This window comes from Eriocheir sinensis, chromosome 14, assembly GCF_024679095.1.
Source record: "Eriocheir sinensis breed Jianghai 21 chromosome 14, ASM2467909v1, whole genome shotgun sequence".
Lineage (NCBI taxonomy): Eukaryota > Metazoa > Arthropoda > Malacostraca > Decapoda > Varunidae > Eriocheir > Eriocheir sinensis.
In genome coordinates, this window is record NC_066522.1 from 18,857,479 (window position 1) to 18,877,932 (window position 20,454).

A 20,454-nucleotide genomic window follows, 5' to 3' on the forward strand; every position below is an offset into this window, starting at 1 on the left:
AGTGTTATATTAGTAGTCCTTTTTATGCGTTCTGTCTTACTTTCTGGGTTGTGGAAATCGTATATCCATCTATCTATCTATCTATCTATCTATCTATCTGTGTCTTTTGTTTAGCATGCGGCATTAGGTTCTTCGTTCCTCACAACACTTCGGCTTATGTTCGTTTATCTGTCTGTCTTTTTAATGTCGTAAAGATGAGGGTGTGCCAGGCGGTGAAGGCTAAAGATAGAAGAAAAGAGCACGTCCAAAGGCATCGTTACCATTATTATTATTATTATTATTATTATTATTATTATTATTATTATTATTATTATTATTATTATTATTACCTGTGTTGACGTCCTTTTATTACTATTTACTAACCGATCACTAGGTACACCTGTTATAATGTACCAAGCCTGTTACCATAATGATTTTCCCTAATGCTGAAATATTAACGCACGTAATTAATTTTCTTTGCAACTTTTGACTTGCTTCTACTTACATGTAAACAAAATATTAGTAGTATTTTAGGGATTCTTTCCGGATGCGGCCTTAGATTTTCACTTCCACACGACAATTAGGCGCATGTTAGTTTAGCTGTCTGTCTTTTAAGGTCGTAAACGTGAAGGCTAAAGGCAGTAAAAAGAGCACTTCCGAAGACCCTCTAAGAAAAAAAAAAATGGCGTAAAGTGAGCGGGACGGAGCCAGGTGGACAAAGGTGTGAGGATGAGGGGAAGGAGGAGAGAGGAGGACGAGGAGAAGGAGAGGGAAGGCCAGTACTTCCCTTCTAACCCTCCACATGCAGCAGAATAGGCAAGTGGCAAGTTTAGTGCTGACATATTTGTATCCTAACACTTCATAATAAAATCTCTTGCAGTTACGGTCTACTATCCTTTTCGTTCTCAATTCTTCTCCTTTTCTTTCCTCTCTTTTTGTTCCTCCTTCTTCGGCTGCCTGAGAATAACTAAACACTTCTTCCTGGGCATGTTAAAGACCTAGAAGGGATATAAATTTCAAAGGCACCCAAATCAAAAACAGAAGAGCCACCCCTCAAAAATGTAAAGAGTGAAGAGGGTGGAGCCAGGTGGACGAGGAAGGGAAGATGAGTGTTGTAAGGGCTGAGAAAGGTCCATGAAAAAGAAGAGAGCGAAGGACTACCATGAGGACACAGGAGAATAAAACGCTCATTAATAAGCTTAGGGCCACAGAGACGAAGAAGACGCACAAAGAAGCTTATAACCAGAGAGACGGATAAGACGGATAGCCAAAGCAACACGGGATAAAACATTCAGTAATAAGCTTTGAACCAGAGAGACGAAGCAGACTTTTTTTTTATCAAGTATCAAGTAAGAAGAGGAAGTGTATATATAAAGAAGCTTATAACCAGAGAGACGGAAAAGACGGACAGCCGAAGCAACATTGGGAGACAGCAAACCAGGTTTAGAGATTAGATTAGATTCTTCACCGGAGCAGGTTGAAGTACACTAACACCGAACAGATGAGACAGAGAGACGGAAAAGACAGGCAACCGAAGCAACATTGGGAGACAGCAAACCAGGTGGGGAGATTAGATTAGATTCTTCACCGGAGCAGGATGAAGTAAATTAACTTATTTCGTACACCGAACAAATCAGCGGAAAACATTGGGGAAAAAAATCTTTGTCCTGCAGTGGAGTTGTAATGGCTGATGACGACGATGATGAGAGATGCAATGACACACGAAAGGAGAATAATACTGTAGAGGAAAGACAGACAGACACAATGAAGACTCGACAGCGACATGACGGCTGATAAATCGCTGCCATTATACGCGTTTCCATTAAGTAAGATTTATACTACAAAAAAAGTGCAAGACAAAACAGTTTTATGAGGGAGTTATCGGAGACAGACCAATGCACTCAGGGAGGAAGAAAAGAAGGATAATGAGGAGATGGAGAAGGAAAAGAAGGTAAGGAAAAGGAGGATGAGGGGAAGAAGGAGGAGGAATAGAAGGATAATGAGATGGAAATGGAGAAGGAAAAGAAGGAAGAGGAAAAGGAGGAGGAGGGGAAGGAGGGGGAGGAGGAAAAGAAGGATAATGAGGAGATGAAAATGGAGAAAGGAAAGAAGGAAGAGGAAAAGGAGGAGGAGGGGGAAAAGAAGGATAGTGAGGAGATGGAAATGGAGAAGGGAAAGAAGGAAAGGGAGACGGAGGAGGAGGGAAAGGAGGAGAAGGAGGAAAAAAAGGATAACGAGGATAATGAAACGGAGAAGGAAAATAAGCAAAAGGAAAAGGAGGAAGTTGGTAAGGAGGAGGAGGAGGAGGAAGAAGCTGCATATAACCTTGGCTGGGGAAGGTTACTCATCAAAAAAAACATCACTAGCTCTTTGTATAAACTTTCAAGGCCATATGTTCGCCGAAGTGCCTTTCTTGAGTCCTGACCTAAATTACTCATCGGCTGACACTCTGATGACTTAATCCATGAAGGCCTTACAGCGTCCTCGTCCTTATATATTCTAACATATCCACCTTTGCGTCTTGCCTCCACCAACACTGTGTTCCCTCGTTGTATTCCACTAGAAGAATTAAGTTGATTAGATTAGTTAAAATAAAGAAGCGAGGAAGCGAAAGGAGCATCCATAGTAAACAGGGGAAGAAGGAGGAACAGGAGGAACAAAAAGAGAAGAAAGAAAAAGGAGGAGAATTGAGAACGAGAAGGAGGACGAGGATAAAGAGGAGGAAGAGAAGGAGGTGGAGGAGAAGACTGACGAGATGGAGGCGGAGATAGCAATGGAAAAGAAACGTAGGAGGAGGAGGAGGAGGAAGAGGAAGAACAAAAAGAGAAGAAGGAACAGTATATATGAGAAAGAAAAGGAGAAAGAAGAGAGAGGAGGCGGAGGAGAAGGAGAAGACCGACAAGATGGAGATGGAGATAGAAAAGGAAAAAAGAGATGTAGGAGGAAGAGGAAGAGGAAGAACAAAAAGAGAAGAAAGAAAAGAGAAGATTTGAGAAAGAAAAGGAGAGGGAGGGAAGAAGAGGCGGAGGAGAAGCAGAAGACTGACGAGATGGAGGCTGAGATAGAAAAGCAAAAGAAACGTAGGAGGAGGAAGAGGAAGAAGAAAAAGAGAAGAATGAACAGGAGATTTGAGAAGGAAAAGGAGAGAGGGAAGAAGGAAGAGGCAGAGAAGGAGAAAACCGACGAGATGAAGATAAAGATAGAAAAAGAAAAGAAGGCAAGGGAGAGGAGGGAGGAAGAAGACGGGAAGAAGGTTGAGGAAGAAGAGGAGGAGGAGGAGGAAGCTGCATCTAACCTTGGCTGTCTCACGGAGCTTGTCACTTGCCCTAAAATTCCCGTCTCCAGCTGTGCCTCGCCAAGACACGCCCCCCTCGCCCACGCCCGCTACCCACCGCGCCACAAGTTTTGCCTATAGTTTTTCAGCAGCCAAACATTATGAGTTCCTCGGTAATATGCGATTTAATAATATATATGGGTATGGAATGATAGAGTATGTAGGTAACCCCTTCTGTCAACCTTGTAGTTCAGTTTAAAGCATGTAGTAAGAGCTCAAATATTATGAGTTCCTTGGTAATATTACAGTTTTATAATGAGAATGGATGAATGAATGGGACGGTGGAGCTGTTTTGAGGTGTTTTCCCTTTCCTTAACCTCGTAGTACAGTTTAAACATGTATTGTATGAGTCGTTCACTTATATATGATTAAAAAATGGTAAAGTTGAGGACATAGTCTATAGCTACACGTGGCCTCGGTGCTCATCTCCGTCTCATTGGCCCTTGAGCCTAGACGAGGTAAAAAAAAAAGGTGGGTATTGAGTAATGAAGATAATATCCCTCTTTCTCCAAATCCGGTAGTTTGTATACGAGAATGTCTTTTTTTTTTTTTTTTTTACAGCACAGGAAATAACTCAAGGGCAACAAAGAGAAAATGTAGAAAGAAAAATCCCGCTAACCGTTACTCCCACAAAGCCAAAAGTGAAGAGTGGCCAAGAGAGGTCAATTTCGGATGGAGATCTTATGTAATATGCGATTCAACACTAAGTACACGGATGAAGTAGCGAAGTTGGCATCCTTTCTCTAAACCGCTAATCTCAGGTAAAAATAATATAATAATAAGTAACGTCAAACTGAAACAACGTAAGAAAAAAAACATTATGGAATTAGAAAAACGATCTTCTTTATGGACCACCACATCTGCAAGGGCTTTTAAGAGATGATCATTCTCTCTCTCTCTCTCTCTCTCTCTCTCTCTCTCTCTCTCTCTCTCTCTCTCTCTCTCTCTCTCTCTCTCTCTCTCTCTCTCTCTCTCTCTCTCTCTCTCTCTTAATGAACACAGCATACAAGGATAATACATTAGCCCTGATTTCATACTGCACTCCTCACATTCACTACAATGGGTGGGAAAACTGACCTTTGGAATAGAACATTTAAACAATTAATATTTTAGGTCCAAGAGTTATAATATGAATTGTCTTTCGCCGCTAGAAAATAGAAAAAAATACTACTGTAACAACAACATCAACTACTACTACTACCACTACTACTACTACTACTACTACTACTACCACTATAACAATCAACAATCAATAACCGATTAGCCGTAGACAGCGAAGATCATGTACTACTAACTCGCAAATCTGAAGCTGTATTGGGCTAACTTATACAAAGGGAATGAATCTTGTTTAAGCATTAGCATAACCAGTATCATCAGACGCTCTTGGGTCTCACAAAATATAGTTCCAAATGCCACAATGTAGATTAGTTGGGTTCTCATGAGCGTTTTCCACATTCATGATATTGTAGAAGCTTGGACAAACTATCACAAAGCTCATAAAACTACACGTGGGAATACTAACACAACCTCCACGAAAGCCTTATCAAATGTAGGTGTGTAAGCCTCGAGATGTTTGAGAAGATGGGACATTGAAGGCCTTGGTGAGGGAATGGGAAATACTGAAGGGAGTAGTAAGGACGAGGAGGAGGAGGAAGAGGAGGAGGAGGAGGCAAACTTCTTTTTCTTCTTCTGCTTTTTCTTCTTCTTCTCCTTTTTTTCCCTCCTTCTCCTCCTCTTCTTCTTCTTCATCCACTTCCTCCTTCTTCTGTTTGTTTTCCTTCTCCCCCTACTTCACCTCGTTTCTCTGTCCTCTACTCCTTTTCTTCTTCTTCTTCTTCTGGTGGTTCTTGTTCTTCTTCTTCTTCCTCCTCCTCTTCTGTTGTTTTAAGTCGTACAGGGCCTTGCAAAATTAGAACTGAAGGATGAAACTCAAGGCAGTGGCTAAGGTTACTTGGAGCAAACCACTCGCGTTGGACTCTAGCCGTCTCCCCAAAAGCCTCGACAGCACACACGGCTTCCTCAACGGGGCAAGGTATTGAGAGTGAGGGGAAGGGTGAGCCTAATGAAAGTCTTCGTGTACTCGCCAAGGCCACCCACCGCCTCTAGTCTGGACGGGAAACTATTGGAGACCACGTGGTGTCCCGGGGTGATATCAACGCTTTTTTTACGTGAAGCGCTGCACCCCGCTGGCCTGGCTCCCCGCTGCATGGCCCTGTCCTCCGCCTGCCCCGCCGCGGCTCGGTAAACAACATTTTTGGCCAACACTCAAGACTGGGCAAAAAACAAGCCATGGCCAATGCATTTTTATTATTATTATTATCATTATTATTATTATTATTATCATATTATTATTATTGGCAGTAGTAGTAGTAATAGTAGTAGTAGTAGTAGTAGTAGTAGTAATAGTAGTTGTATTAGTAGTAGTAGTAGCAGTAGTAGTAGTAGTAATAGTAGTTGTAGTAGTGGTAGTAGTAGTAGTAGTAGAAGTAGAATCATCGTTATCAATGTTACAGTATTCACTTTACCCAATTTTGCGCTGAAGTATAATGCTCAGCCCCTTAATGCTTTCCAATTTCACAGGATTTTCTTATATTTACTTCTTTTTTTTACAGTAGAGGAAGCAGTTCAAGGGCAAAAAAGAAAAAAAGAAAGAAAACAATAATGAAAAAAAAGCCCGCTATTCACTGCTACTACATCAATACTTAAGGACACAAGAAGTAGAGGAGAGAAAAGAAGTAGAGGAGAGTCGGCCAGCTGGACACTATTCGGCGCCTCCTCATCCCTGCCCGTGCACCCATCCCTCGCCGTGCACCCATCCCTCGCCGTGCACCCATCCCTCGCCGACCCAAATAATGCATCAGTCACAATTGCTGCTGAATATGGGTCAGTGGCGCAGCCCAATGAGATCAGACAACAAGGGGGGCATTGATGTGACGTGTGACTGCTTGAAAAAAAAAATTATGTTGGTTGAGGATGGTCGCATAAATATTGATGTTGGTTGAGGATGGTCGCATAAAAAATAATGTTGGTTGAGGATGGTCGCATAAATATTGATGTTGGTTGAGGATGGTCGCATAAATATTGATGTTGGTTGAGGATGGTCGCATGAATATTGATGTTGGTTGAGGATGGTCGCATAAAAATTGATGTTGGTTGAGGATGGTCGCATAAATATTGATGTTGGTTGAGGATGGTCGCATAAATATTGATGTTGGTTGAGGATGGTCGCATAAAAATTGATGTTGGTTGAGGATGGTCGCATGAAAATTGATGTTAGTTGAGGATGGTCGCATGAAAATTGATGTTAGTTGAGGATGGTCGCATGAAAATTGATGTTGGTTCAGGATGGTCGCATAAAAATTGATGTTGGTTGAGGATGGTCGCATAAATATTGATGTTGGTTGAGGATGGTCGCATGAAAATTGATGTTGGTTGAGGATGGTCGCATGAAAATTGATGTTGGTTGAGGATGGTCGTATAAAAATTGATGTTGGTTGAGGATGGTCGCATAAAATAACTTCAAAATTAACATGAGTCTACGCAGGTCAAATGAGCGTCAGCGTGTGGACCAGGTAAGGTGAATCTCATATCATAAATGTCTGGGTTATATCTATTTATTTATTTATCTATTTTCTAACGGTACAAGGAAGCAGACCACGGGCTAAGTAATAAGAAATAAATATATCCATAAATAAATAAAGCCTACATGAGACTCCTACAAAAGAGCATAGGAGTCGCCAAACTTAAATGTCAAGTGGAAAAAAAAAAACCAAGGCATACATAGGAGTATCAGGTGTGTCAGATAGGTTTGCATTATGACATCTGACAGGGGAGCAAAATTTCGATAGTTAGCACTGCATTCATTTTACTCCTCATCAATATAAATCTGGCATAGGAGCAAACTGCCAAAATCTACAAAAGCAATTTCATATTTACGATGCACAAATTTGAACGTAACTCAAGAAAATCACTTAAAAGAGTTCACCGCAAAGGGGTTGACATCTGGCGTGTGTGTCTTTATGCCCCATCTGTTAATTAAATCTGACATCCGGGCAAAGGAAAGAAAAGAGAAGCCGCATTCACTTATCTTTGGTTTAAGTCTCACACAAGACAAACACTGGCAAAGGCAGGCTAAGAGGAACACATATATAAATAACAAGACTTTGCTTACGTCAGATTGGTTTCAAGCTGACGTAAGGACAACACTTAGAATGGCAAGACTGAACCCGCTAAATTCCCTTACATTTGATATTAGTGCAACGCGTACAGAAGCAGGATTGAACCAACACCCCACAGCCTTACATCGACCACAAGAACAACCCCTACGCCTCCAAGACTGAACTTACGACTCCCAAACACTCACTTCTGACATAAGAACAACACTTAGAAAGGTCAGACTATGCTTAGGCCTACGCCCCACTGACTGGTGTGATCTAATGTGAGACCAAGCCTTGAGAGACACTTACAAGGGCCAGGCTAAGTTTACGTCCCAAGGGCTTCTTCTTCGTGACTTGCTCCTTGTCCTCAGACCTGGCTCGGGGCGGCCTCACACCTGCCATGCTGCGACTCAGTACATCAACACGAGGAAGGTAAAGTGTCAACGGTGGATCTCTTTCCTTCGCCCTACTTCAGCACAGCACAGGAAGGATCAGTTCAGCACATCAACATTGCTAGGATAGAGCTTCAGGATAGAGTCTTCCCTTCGTCTGCCTTAACACCACTGCAAGAGCCACTCCACTCTACGGAACGGATCGGCTGAGTACATTAACAGTTCACCACCGCCAATATAAACTGTTTACGATAGGTCTCTTCACTCCGTCTGTTCCTGATATCAGCCACCAGAACCACTGCACGCCACGGGACGGATCGAGGTGTCTAAGGAGGGATAGTCATTGGTTGCACATCGCTAAAAACATCGGGAGTCTAAAAATAGGAAGCAATTGATACCATAAACCCACGATTAATATTCACTTCGCCACCAATCTAAATCAAATAAGCCAGTAAGTGTATGAATGGGCAGTTATGATTTCTTCTGGTTTTTGGTCTATTGCCGCGGGAAACTTTGTGCGCTAAGAGTCGGAGAGGACCTAACGCACCGCCTCACCACCAGCACAAAGGCAACGACACACTGAGCGCTTCCCAGGTGGACAGTCAGCTGTGGAGAGCAAATGGCCAATTGGAAGAGCTCCATGAATGTGCTGCAAGTGATTTGTCGCTATGGGGGAGTGAGTGAGTCAGGAAGAGACGGCTGGACACTTACTGCTGCAACACACACACACACACACACACACACACACACACACACACACACACACACACACACACACACACACACACACACACACACTGAGTAGCGGGCTTTTTTTCTTCATTATTGCTTCCTTTTTTGCCCTTGAACTGTTTCCTCTACTGTAAAAATAAATAAATAAATATATACTCCAATAGACATCGGGTTCTTCCTTTTCTTTTACCTGTAGAAACAATTTTATATATTTATTTATTTTGCTTTCGTGTGTAAAAGTCGTCCCTAAGGCCCTTCTGGATGTGAGGTCTACACCCGTCCCACGTAATAGGACTTGGAACAATAATATATCAAGGGAACGGACAGAGATGGGACAGACCGATGATATAGCGTGACCACCCTCTTAGACTTATGTAGCATCGGTATAGAATGAACCGAATCGCCTCCCATCCCAGCCATATATCGGGTGCAGGGTACAGGGCATGGGGCACGAAGCGACAAGGAGCATGTTATATAAAGGTGAGGGGAACGTGCAAAGGTGATGTAAGAGCTAACACGAAATACAACTTGGGTACTACCGGGTACTTCTTGTGTAAGGGGGGAGGGGAGGAGGGAGAGGGTGTGTGTGCGTGGGAGAGAGAGAAAAAAACAGACATGCAAACATACATATAGGTAACATATAGACGGACAGATATTGACATACATACAAACACACAGGTATAAAGACAGATACAAAAACAGACAGACATAACCAGACACACAAACAGGTACACATAGACACAGACACACAAACAGACAAACAAACCAACAAACATACAGACAGACACTGACATACAAACACACAGGCGCATAGAGAGATACAAAGACAGACAGACAGACACATTGACACATGCACAGACAGAAAGACAAACAAACAAACAAACAGAAAGACCACAGGTGCGGGGCCTTTGCTAAACACACAGGTGAGGTGAGGTGCAAACATCGCCCCTCCATAACACAAGATAACCACAAGGGTCTATTTTCTCCGCCAGGCTGCCGCTGCATGGGTGTCGCGATGGCCTCCTACTCTGAGTCACACGGCAGAAATACAGGGGCGAGTGGGTGTCGGGGGAGGCGGTGAGCGCGGTGACATAGTGTAGAAAGGTTGGTAGGTGGCAAGACTGAGCCAACGTGAGGTAAAGAAAGGTATCGGGGGAGGCGGTGAGCGCGGTGACAGGGACGTGAGGTGGTAGGTAGTAGACTGGGGCTATGCATGGTAGAGAAAGGTGTCGGGAGATGTGGTAAGCGTGGTGACATAGCCTGGAGAGGTGGTTGCAAGACTGAGGTTGCGTGAGGTTAAGAAAGGTATCGAGGGAGGCTGTGAGCGTGATGACATAGCAAGAACTGGGCAAAACTGGGGCTATGCAAGATAAACTAAGATGTCGGAAGAGGGGGTTAGCGTGGTGACAGAACGAGGAAAGGGTGTGGAAAGGCTGAGGCTATTCAAGGTAAAGAAAGGTGTTGGAAGAGGTGGTAAGCTCGGTGACAGGGACATGAGGTGGTGGTTAGTAAGATTGGGGCTATGCAAGGTAAAAGAAAGGTGACCATGAGGGAAAAAAAATATTGATGACGAAGTAATCATGAAAAAGAAATCAGTCAAAAAGAAATCACAATAAAAGGATGTCATAAAGCGCTTTTGGTAAACATGGCATTGTATTTTTGATCGTTGAGAAGACCTGAGGATGTACTTTTTTTTCAGACTTCCCATATAATGACTAGCCTACTGTTTTCGGATTAGAGATTTATGTGTGAGGAAGGTAAACACACACACACACACACACACACACACACACACACACACACACACACACGTCAAGAAACAAAAGGTATAATAAATGAGTGTGTGTTCGGGGGTGGAGGGAGGAAGGGACGGGTGAGCAAATTAGCACTTCCGTTTATCTTCTCCACGCAGGTTTTCCCACACATAGCCGATTACAAAACACAGTCAACTTACGGACGAACAGAGAACAGTTGCATGCATAGAAAGACGGTGCTAACTTGTGCCACTTGAGGATGCACCAAAGCCTGATCACTACAGCTGATTGACTAATGAGAGAAAATATCCACAGGGTTCCAAAACGAGTTCACATTTACTGTTTTAAAAGAAATTAATCACCAGAAACAACAACAAAACAAACAAATAGTCAACCCTGGCTATAGTAAACGCAATTAATGATGATAATGATGATGATAATGAAAAAATAAAAGAATGAAAACGATTAGAACGCCCAGTTTAAGGGGAGACCCAAGAAGATGCAGATAGGGAAGGTTGAGACAGAGTGGAGGGACGGATGACGAGAGCGTGCGTGCGTGTGTGTGTGTGTGTGACGGAAGGGGAAAGGTACCATGACAGTATCTATCTTAGTGCCAAGGAAGGAGGGTACGGAAGGGAGAGGGGACGAATGACGAGCCGTGATGTATGAAGATTCTAAGAAGGGGATGGAAGGAAGGAAAATAGTGACAATATACAACCCGGTTCTAGAAGAGGAGGGTACGAGAGAGAGAGAGAGAGAGAGAGAGAGAGAGAGAGAGAGAGAGAGAGAGAGAGAGAGAGAGAGAGAGAGAGAGAGAGAGAGAGAGAGAGAGAGAGAGAGAGAGTAGGGGGAGGGCCGGGGACATGTTTGTATTGACAGGTGATGACGCAAAGGATGAGCAAAAGAAAAAAAAAAGCAAACGTAATTGGGGGCCATGATATATCAGTACCTAAATCTTAACTGAACGTAATTTAATGGCCGAAGTAAATCATGGGAAGAGGTTGCTGTCATGTACATCTTTTAAGCGTTAGTCTTCATCCTATCGTTGTATCGAGACACCTCCCCCCCGCGGAATTGACCTCTCTTTTGGCCACTCTTCTGAACTCTTTTTTTTATTGGGGCAGTGATTAGCGGGCTTTTTGCTTCTCATTTGTATGATTTTTTATGCCCTTGAGCTGCTTCCTTTGCTATAAAAAAAGATCTTTGAATTACCACTACGTTTTCGTTAATTGTTGCTACTCAAATTTCTACAGACTCCTTTTAATTCGAATTGCCTCTCTTATGCTTCTGTTTTTATCGCTCACCTTCATAACCCATAAAATATATCACCTTGTCTCCCATTATATGTATTCTTTCTTCCTTTAGCTTTTTTTCTTCTATATTTTCTACTTCACTTCGATCCACAGTACAGTAAGTTCATCCTCCTCTAAAGTCTAAATGATTCCCTCCAACTATCTTTTTTTCTGTTTATTCTCTCCAGAAAGAATATAGTAAGTTCGTCTCCTGTTTATAGTCCTCCTTCTCTATATATCTTTTACTGATCGCCATTTCGCATCTTTTTTTTTCTTCTATTTTGGTTTTCTTCTTTATCACCCTCAGGACCCAAAATACACAAAATTATCACATACCCCATAAATCGTTCATCTATCATTTCTTGTTCAACTCGTCACAATATTTAGATTTCACCGCATGTTAAATTATCTCTTCCTTCTATCTGATTATGTTCCCCCTCACCGTAACTCACAACATACGAATTTAATTTCCTTCTAATTTCACCTTTTCTTCCTTTTACACTTTCCTTTGTATAGCCCATTTATTTGACTCACTTGGTTATTTTTTAAGTGCTTAAGAGAGGGGATCCTAATTCATACGCCAGCCATTCTCTTCCTTTCCCTTATAGCCCACTCATTTTACTCGCTCGTTGGTCCTTTTTTCAGAGCATAACAGAAGATCGCTCATACGCCAACCATTCTTAACCTTTCCTTTGTAGCTTACTTATCAGACTCACTCGTTGGTCCTTTTTCAATATATATAACAGAGAGGATTGCTTCATACGCCAACCATTCTCTTCCTTTCACTTGTAGGTTGTGGCCCACTCATATATTTGCTCGTTGGTTCTTTTCTTCAACGGTGAACAGAGGGAGGTGTGCACTTCACGCCTACATACCCATGCCCAGGAAGGTGGACCCATCATCACTCACTCATTCCTCCCCCCAATCCAAACCTCCCTCTCTCCTCGCCTCCCTCCCCTCCGGCATCGGGCATTTCCGTGATGTCTAGCCAACTCCGGCAGATTTTTTCCCCTTCTCTCTCTCTCTCTCTCTCTCTCTCTCTCTCTCTCTCTCTCTCTCTCTCTCTCTCGACATAGTGAAAGGAAAGACTTGTGTTGATTGCCTATAAACAGAACTACTATGTCTCTTAAATCTAAATCTTTAACAAAATAGAACACAACTTCCCTTTTTAAATTATATAAAAAAATACTACTAATACTAATCACCACCACCACCACCACTACTACCACCAATGCCGGTACTGATACTAATATGGCCTTTATCGGCATGTGGTATCGGTCTCTATCGGTGTATGGTATCGGTTTCTTAATAATGATAATAATAACAATAACAACAATAATCCCTAGCCTATCACGCAATCTAATTCCACGACAAAACATTCATCATTATATTTCTTTATAGTGTGTGAGCGAAGAGTTGAAGTTCAAGCGTTAGTAAGCCATCAAAGTCATTATCTATTAGCGGAGGCCATCAAAGTCATTATCTATTAACCGTAGAAGTGATTAAAACGTAAGTAAAACTATATATAATCACGCCCAAAAGCACTATGTTCTCAATTAAGCTGTTCAAGGTTCAAAGTGGTGCTTCATATTGGAATCGAACCTAAATCACTGAGATATGAGCAACGAGGTGGGAGGAAGGGGGGTACAGTGACGTGTGTGTGTGTGTGTGTGTGTGTGTGTGTGCAGTCTCTCCTCCTCCTCCTCCTCCTCTTCTGCTCTTTCTCCTCCTCCTCATCATCATCTCCCTCTTTCTTCTCCTCCTCCTTCTTCTCTCCCCTTCATCCAGAGGGTCCCACTAGTTCCGGATGCGTTTTTTTTCGCCCTCAGCCTGCCAGAAGCGACTCTCGTGACGTCATCGCCGCTGCCCACGCAATACAAACAAGTTCGGGGTTTCTTGGAAGATGTCACGTAAATGCTGATGAATGACTTACACACGCGACAGATGCTTCCATTCACGCCATGCAAGTGAATGAGAGGAGGATCACACACACACACACACACACACACACACACACACACACACCTTTCTTTCTCACTCATACTGAACAGAGACACAAATCAGAAAGTTGAAATAACAAACAGGGACGCTCGTTTTTTACCTGCTCATTTCTATGTATTTTTAGGATGTTTTTTGAGGGGAGGGGGGGGTTGGGGGATGGTTGGATGTTTTTTTTTTTTTTTTTGCAGCCTTGAGTGGCATACGCGAGAGCAGGAGATATGAGATCAGAAAAACTCGAAATAACTTGAAATACTTCTTCAGCAGACATTTATGCACTGGTTGATATTTCTTTTTGTTAATAAATACACATCAATCTTGGTATGTTGAAACTTAAGAAAGGATTTTAACATTTTTTTCAAGGTGGTGTTTAAAAATTCGGTCGAGCATGGACCCCGACAATATAGATGGCTATGCGCGTACTTTCTTACATCAGCGTACCTCAAGGTGTGCTGTTCTAATAGAGGGGTTATTACACTGGGCAAATTTTTCGTGGATCTTGTCAAACCACGATTTCCGCTAGCGTGGTTTTCATTTGTTTCTTGTTATTGCTGCTGATGATGATGGTGAGTAATACCGTCGTCCTTCAGTGAAATCTACCGTAGCTTTGGAAGATCGTGGACACGTCAGAAAACCACGGAAATATGAGAACCACGCCAGCGGAAATCGTGGTTTGACTGAAGATCCACGGAAAATTTGCCCAGTGTAATAGCCTCTTAACACTGGCGAGGGGCAGGTTGGTATATATTACATCGTGAAGAGTTCTCGCCGCACGTAAGCCCATGAGGGTAGCTTCGCCTATGAGTCCTGGGACATCAATCAGTTAATCAGTGGGGGTATACCAAGTGTGGCGCGTCGCCCCGCCCATCCTAAGACGTCAAGCCCGGGGGAAACTCAGGAAAAGGTGACTCAAAATATTCCAAAATCTCATGAGTGTGCAAATGTCACTTTTCTTTCTTCAGGCCCCTAAATATTTTCCTCTCGCTTTTCTTGATAGACGAGTGTTTGTCATGGAAGATAAACACGCTGGAAATTTGTTTACCATAAAATTAGATGTGTTATCCTTGGTAGATTATTCGAGTATTTGTCATGGAAGATAAACACACTGGAAATTTGTTTATCATAAAATTAGATGTGTTATCCTTGGTAGATTATTCGAGTGTTTGTCATGGAAGGGAAACACACTGGAAATTTGTTTATCATAAAATTAGATGTGTTATCCTTGGTAGATTATTCGAGTGTTTGTCATGGAAGGGAAACACACTGGAAATTTGTTTATCATAAAATTAGATGTGTTATCCTTGGTAGATTATTCGAGTGTTTGTCATGGAAGATAAACACACTGGAAATTTGTTTATCATAAAATTAGATGTGTTATCCTTGGTAGATTATTCGAGTGTTTGTCATGGAAGATAAACACGCTGGAAATTTGTATATTATAAAATTATATGCGTTATCCTTGGTAGACTATTCATATATGTATACTTCACCAAGCAAAAACAAAAAAAGCAAGTCTTTACACTATATTCTCGATCCTGGTATCAAGAGAGCGCTAATGAAGACAATTGAGACTAGTGGTAAACGTGGCAATCTTTTTTTAATTAATAATACAAGAGTCTGATTAGTAACCCAATGCAAGTGTCTGATTAGTGGCCCAGTGCAAGAGCCTCATTAGTATCCCAGAGCAAGAGTGATTACTATCCCAATGCAAAAGTCTGATTAGTATCCCAGTGTAAGAGTGATTAGTATCCCAATGCAAGAGTCTGATTAGTAACCCAGTGCTTGAAGTCTGATTAGTAACCCAGTGCTTGGAGTCTGATTAGTAACCCAGTGCTTGAAGTCTGATTAGTAACCCAGTGCTTGAAGTCTGATTAGTAACCCAGTGCTTGAAGTCTGATTAGTAACCCAATGCATCTCTCGAATTACATAGAATTACATAGAAAATCAGACCACACAGACCCCATGGTCCAGACTAGGTGGTCTGTCCTTAAACCTGAGTGATTTTACATTAATCAGAAGGCTCCAAAATGTTGCATTTCTACTCTAGTTGATATTAAGTTGAAGGAAGTGACGGTCGAGCTTTTTTTTTTTTTGAAGGAGTCAATCGTGCCAATGTTCGTCACCAGAAAGTCCAAACACTTCTATTCTCGATTGTGGTGTCAGGAGAGCCACCAATAAACACAGCTGAGCCATGTGGTCCGCGTGGCCGAGGTGACTGTCTCCCCGGTGTATGAGAAACCCCAGCAGCGGGCAGCGAGCCTACACCTACCTCCCCCAGCCGCCCCTTGGCACCGCTGTATGTGTGTCACGGCTGCCGCCACGACCACACCGCACGGAGGGTCATAACGCGTGACGAACCTACGTGTAGATAGATTAAGTGCAGGCATCTATTAATTTTCTTTCCGGCAATGTCTAGTTCGTGGTAATAAAAGGTAAACAAAGGGTACTACAGGTAAATAAAGTGTCACTCGTGCAAATTAACGCTGTAATAATAATAAAAAAATAAGTCTGTCGATCAAAATTCTCTCTCTCTCTCTCTCTCAATGGGCTTCTTTCATTACTTAACACCGTAATAAACAAAAATGTCTGTCGATCAAAATTCTCTCTCTCTCAATAGGCATCTTTCATTACTGTAGCTCAAGTCAAGAAGACGAATAGGAAGGTTTTCAGCGCCTCGCCAAAGCACGTCGCTACAGTCGCTATTCACGGAGATACACACAACACGTTCCCTTAAGTGTACAGGAGACAGATGAAGCAACCAAGCGTCAAATTCACACTGCCAGATCACAAGTTGGAACAATATAAGCTTGTCTAAAGTGGCAGAGTCCCCAGTCCCACGTCATGCTTCAGAAAGATGATAAATGGTTGTGTATAGTGCAATGAGCACCACGTTTTACCATGTAGCTGCTAGGGCCTAAATGTACTTCGCTATAATTTTCCTTTTTCACAAATTTAAATATATGAGATCACCCACATTCATTTTTTATCTTTCGAAACAAGTCTACCAACACGGATGGGTATTTCCCTTCTCAGTACGGGTATGTGGCGCCCATTCTTGAACAGGTCAGGTTAGGTTAGGTTAGGTTAGGTAAAGTTAAATTTAGATATAATTTTTCTTACAGCAAAGGAGACAACAGAAGGGCACAAAAAAGAATAAGAAAAGGTGGCCGAAAGAGCAGCCAATTACGTGAGGTTAATCTGGAGTCGGAATCACAATGAGAGTATTTTCCAGAGCACCCCGTGGTTATTTCCGAAGCTACAATGTCTTCACTCAATGACCACATACCCGTAGAGAAATCAGAAATAAACTCCCGGGATAATTCTATCAATTTTAGGGCATCCCCTCTACCACTATGCAAGCTCCCGTGGCCCATTATTACGTGCACCATAACACCTGTGACGCTTAGGTTTCTTCCTGCTAGAAAGGCTCAATGTTCAATAATAATATGCGGTACAGGTAATGGTTATAGAAGCGTTTACCCTGTAATATCAATAATCAAAAGCTGCATTCATCACGCATCTGGCTACCCTATCACACACAAATATGATCGTTTCCTCGAAGTCCGCCGGCTCTTATCGTGGGTTATAGGACCGTAATGAAATGTGGGGGATGTTAATAAAGTTTTAGTGGTAAGAGAGCAATGGATTTAAATTGGATAAATTCAGATTCAACAAAGACAGAAGCAAGAATTGGTTCACCGATAGAGAGGGAGATAAGTGAAACAGGCTTAGCAATCATGTGTGTCAATACGACTAATACATTCAAGAATAGGTTGGATAAATTCATGGATAGTGAAGTTAAGTTTACAGGAGCTGCCTTGTATAGACCTACCGGCCTCTTGCAGACTCCCTATGTTCTTATGAAATCGTATATACATGGTATTAAAACAGCTGTAACAAGCAAACTAGAGGGAATGGTGGTTTTGCCTTTACAGAATTGGTGAATGATGCTTCCCTTCGTGTTAGGGTCGTCAGGTGATTATGATACGGCCTAGAAATATACGGGGAGGCTAAGTTATCATTTACAAGCTGTTAAGATACCTTTTGGAAGGGGAGGGGATGGGTTACATTGTTAGTGAGGTTACATTATTCGGTTGGGTTGGTTTAGTTATGGCCCAGGCAGCACGGAATCACGGTTCAAGGGTTTATAATATGCTTCGCTGCTCAGGAAAGATAAATATGAGTAAATCAATATACATAATTTGATAGGGTGTGTTTAGTTATGACCCAAGCTGCAAGAAGCCACGATGCAGTGCTATACAGTTTGCTCCACTGCTCAGGAAAGACAAATATGGATAGACATGAACACTCACCTTGCTTCGAGACAGCCCGCGGCGAAACATCCCGGCGGGCGTTGCTTCGTCTGATTCGTTCCAAAGGTTCGGCACTGTTTACATATCCGCGAAGCAGCGAACAGGTGATGGAAGACCTAAATCACATCCAATCAAACGCTATTTTTTCTCTTTGACGATATTTTCCAGTTGTGTAGTTGTGACCGTCCCTTCAGGTAATGCTCACGGATGCGTTGACCTTAGTGACGATGATCGATAATGAACCAGTTAGGCGTGGGCGTGAAGAGTCCCCGCCCCACCCTCCGCCCTTTCACACGGTCGGCGACACACTGAGCGACACGCATGCTCAGTACCTTCGCTTGGAGACACGCCAATACCCACTCGCCTACTTTAATCACTCCACGGCATGGCCCTCTACTCTCTTTTTGTCTGGTTCACGTCGCGTCATTCCGGGTTTTGATACGAAATAAATATCAATGGTGGGCTTTGTTGATCGAGAGAACCCTAACGCGATGGGGGATGTGCGGGCTATTGAGTGTCATGTGCCAGCTCTCGGGGAACCCATGGCGACAGCTGCACACTCAGCCCGGCGCCAATGCCTTGGGGTAAATATAGGCATGGGCTACGGCACCACCATATTCCTACCACCGCGGGCCCAACCAACACTGTCTTATGCTGTATCATGGTTGCACGTAATCTGTACAACGTCTCCTCGCTACCCGTTGATAATCGTCCAGTTTCGTCGTAATAGTCTTTCGATGTTATGCTCAAGTTAATTAGACCTTCCCAACAACCATATTATCAAACTAGTCATTATACATTTCCAACTGAACATCTTTTACTGTTATATCGATGTGAATGAGATGGTGATTTTGTTATGACCACGAAAAATGTGTATGATTAATATGATGAACGTGTGACTAACATGAAGTTCTGGGCAGCATAGACAATTGAGAAAAACGCCTTCCTTGATCGAAAGAGGGAGTGGTAACAATCATTATGGAAATATTTCAAGCTCATCTGGTTCACGACTGTTGGAGAAGGCTGGACATTACCACAACTCGGCAGGACATAGGTTTTCCGCCAGGCGTCAGGCCCAGTGTGGGGTTGTTTAGAAAAATAATAAAAAAAATTAAAGATGTAGAATATTAATTGGAGATGTACCGAGCCCGGCGCCCGAGCCCTTACGACAGACTCGCCTAAGGAATCGAACCCTCTTGAGACTCTCTCGCTCAGTCACACCACCGACGTGATGATCGGAGGCAGGGTCACTTAGCGTCGGTATGTTCTTAAACGCAACCCTATATATTTATTGCTTTCATATATCGAGGAATATTTTCCCATATCAGTAATTTTCATCAGTCTTTGTTTTTCATCTCCATTTCCAGAACAGTTAAAGAGAACCGTGGAATTGCACTGGAAAACCAATCCAGGCACTATCAGCCAGCCAACCAGCCGGGTATTGGGGATGCAATCAGGTGAGAACTGTATTTTTATAGTATATTTATCTTCGCTTCTTCCATCTCAACTACAATCATCTGCATCTTGTCATAATGGCTTCCAGCTAAACCTGCAGATTGATACAATTACCACTTCGAGGTGATTCTTGGGGGGCGCTCTGTAGGCTTTCTTAATTCGCTAATCGTTTTTCATCATGAACGCTTTCCTCTAGGAAGAACTTGATGCTTTCCTTGTATGTGGAAAACTGCTCAAATCACCCCAAGGTCACCATTGCAGAGTACAGAAATCGCATGAGCTTGGTTATAACTGGTCTGTCAGCTGGTTAGAACGTGTGGATAGACGTGAGGGGGGGACTTGATGTCATGGCTTCTAGTTATAGCGTTATAGCTCAGTCTGCGGCCCGGATCCAAATGCGTTATCGCCTTCAGTCAGCTACAATGAGTTGAGTACACAAACAATACATGTAATGGTTTGGGCAGCAGCAACACCATAGAGCATGTTTGAATTTATGAATGATATTAGGGTCGTGAGCTTAATGGTAGAGAGGACCTGAAATCCATGCAAAAATGATAGGGAGACCATCTTTCAGTGTTTGCAGATAGATAAATTTCATAACACTGAGGTTGTTCAGGACTGGAACTATTCATAAAAAAAGGTGGTCAAACAGTCGTTAATTAAGGCCTGCGAGGGAGTTCATTTTTTTAAACTAGTCTGTCCTCAAAGAAGTAGCTGAAGTTTTGACCAAAAGGTCGGTCATATTATATACATATGGTTTATACATTCTGGTTTCCCCCATGGTGCTAGAGTGGCTAATGTTGCTCCCAACCCTATTTGCCCCTTCACCCATTGTTTCCAGTTATAACTTTCTGCTGATACCAAAATTGCCATAAGTCTTTGATTTGAAAGGTTTGTATTCCCATTTGCTCAAGTTCTTTGAATCCTCTGGCTAGTGTGTCTGTCCATTCCTTAATGGAAGGTTGCTGGCGGAACAGTATATCAGAGCGATGGGTAGATAAATTGGAAAAAAAACTATCAGGACCTATTACGAAGGTGTGCTGCACAA

General features: G+C 42.6%; 1 protein-coding gene and 1 long non-coding RNA gene across 22 annotated transcripts in view; one reads left to right on the forward strand and one right to left on the reverse strand.

Moving 5' to 3' along the window:
• Window positions 1-18,467, reverse strand: part of LOC126998592 (E3 ubiquitin-protein ligase lubel-like) — an 81,834-nt gene extending 63,367 nt beyond the window's left edge. For 15 of the 21 annotated variants that reach the window (XM_050860480.1, XM_050860475.1, XM_050860490.1 and 12 more), the window contains exon 1: window positions 7,780-8,445. In XM_050860480.1, the coding sequence (XP_050716437.1) occupies window positions 7,780-7,872 (93 nt within the window). In that variant the 5' untranslated portion in view covers window positions 7,873-8,445. Of the gene's footprint in view, window positions 1-7,779; window positions 8,447-17,951 lie in introns of those variants that run through there. The other 6 variants (XM_050860481.1, XM_050860474.1, XM_050860476.1 and 3 more) reach the window with 3 other exon arrangements.
• A 711-nt stretch (window positions 18,468-19,178) lies between these two features.
• The window catches only part of LOC126998599 (uncharacterized), a 43,034-nt gene continuing 41,758 nt past the window's right edge, over window positions 19,179-20,454 (forward strand). The window contains exons 1-2 of the long non-coding RNA XR_007752945.1: window positions 19,179-19,211; window positions 19,319-19,408. This is a non-coding gene — a long non-coding RNA (uncharacterized LOC126998599). The remainder of the gene's footprint in view (window positions 19,212-19,318; window positions 19,409-20,454) is intronic.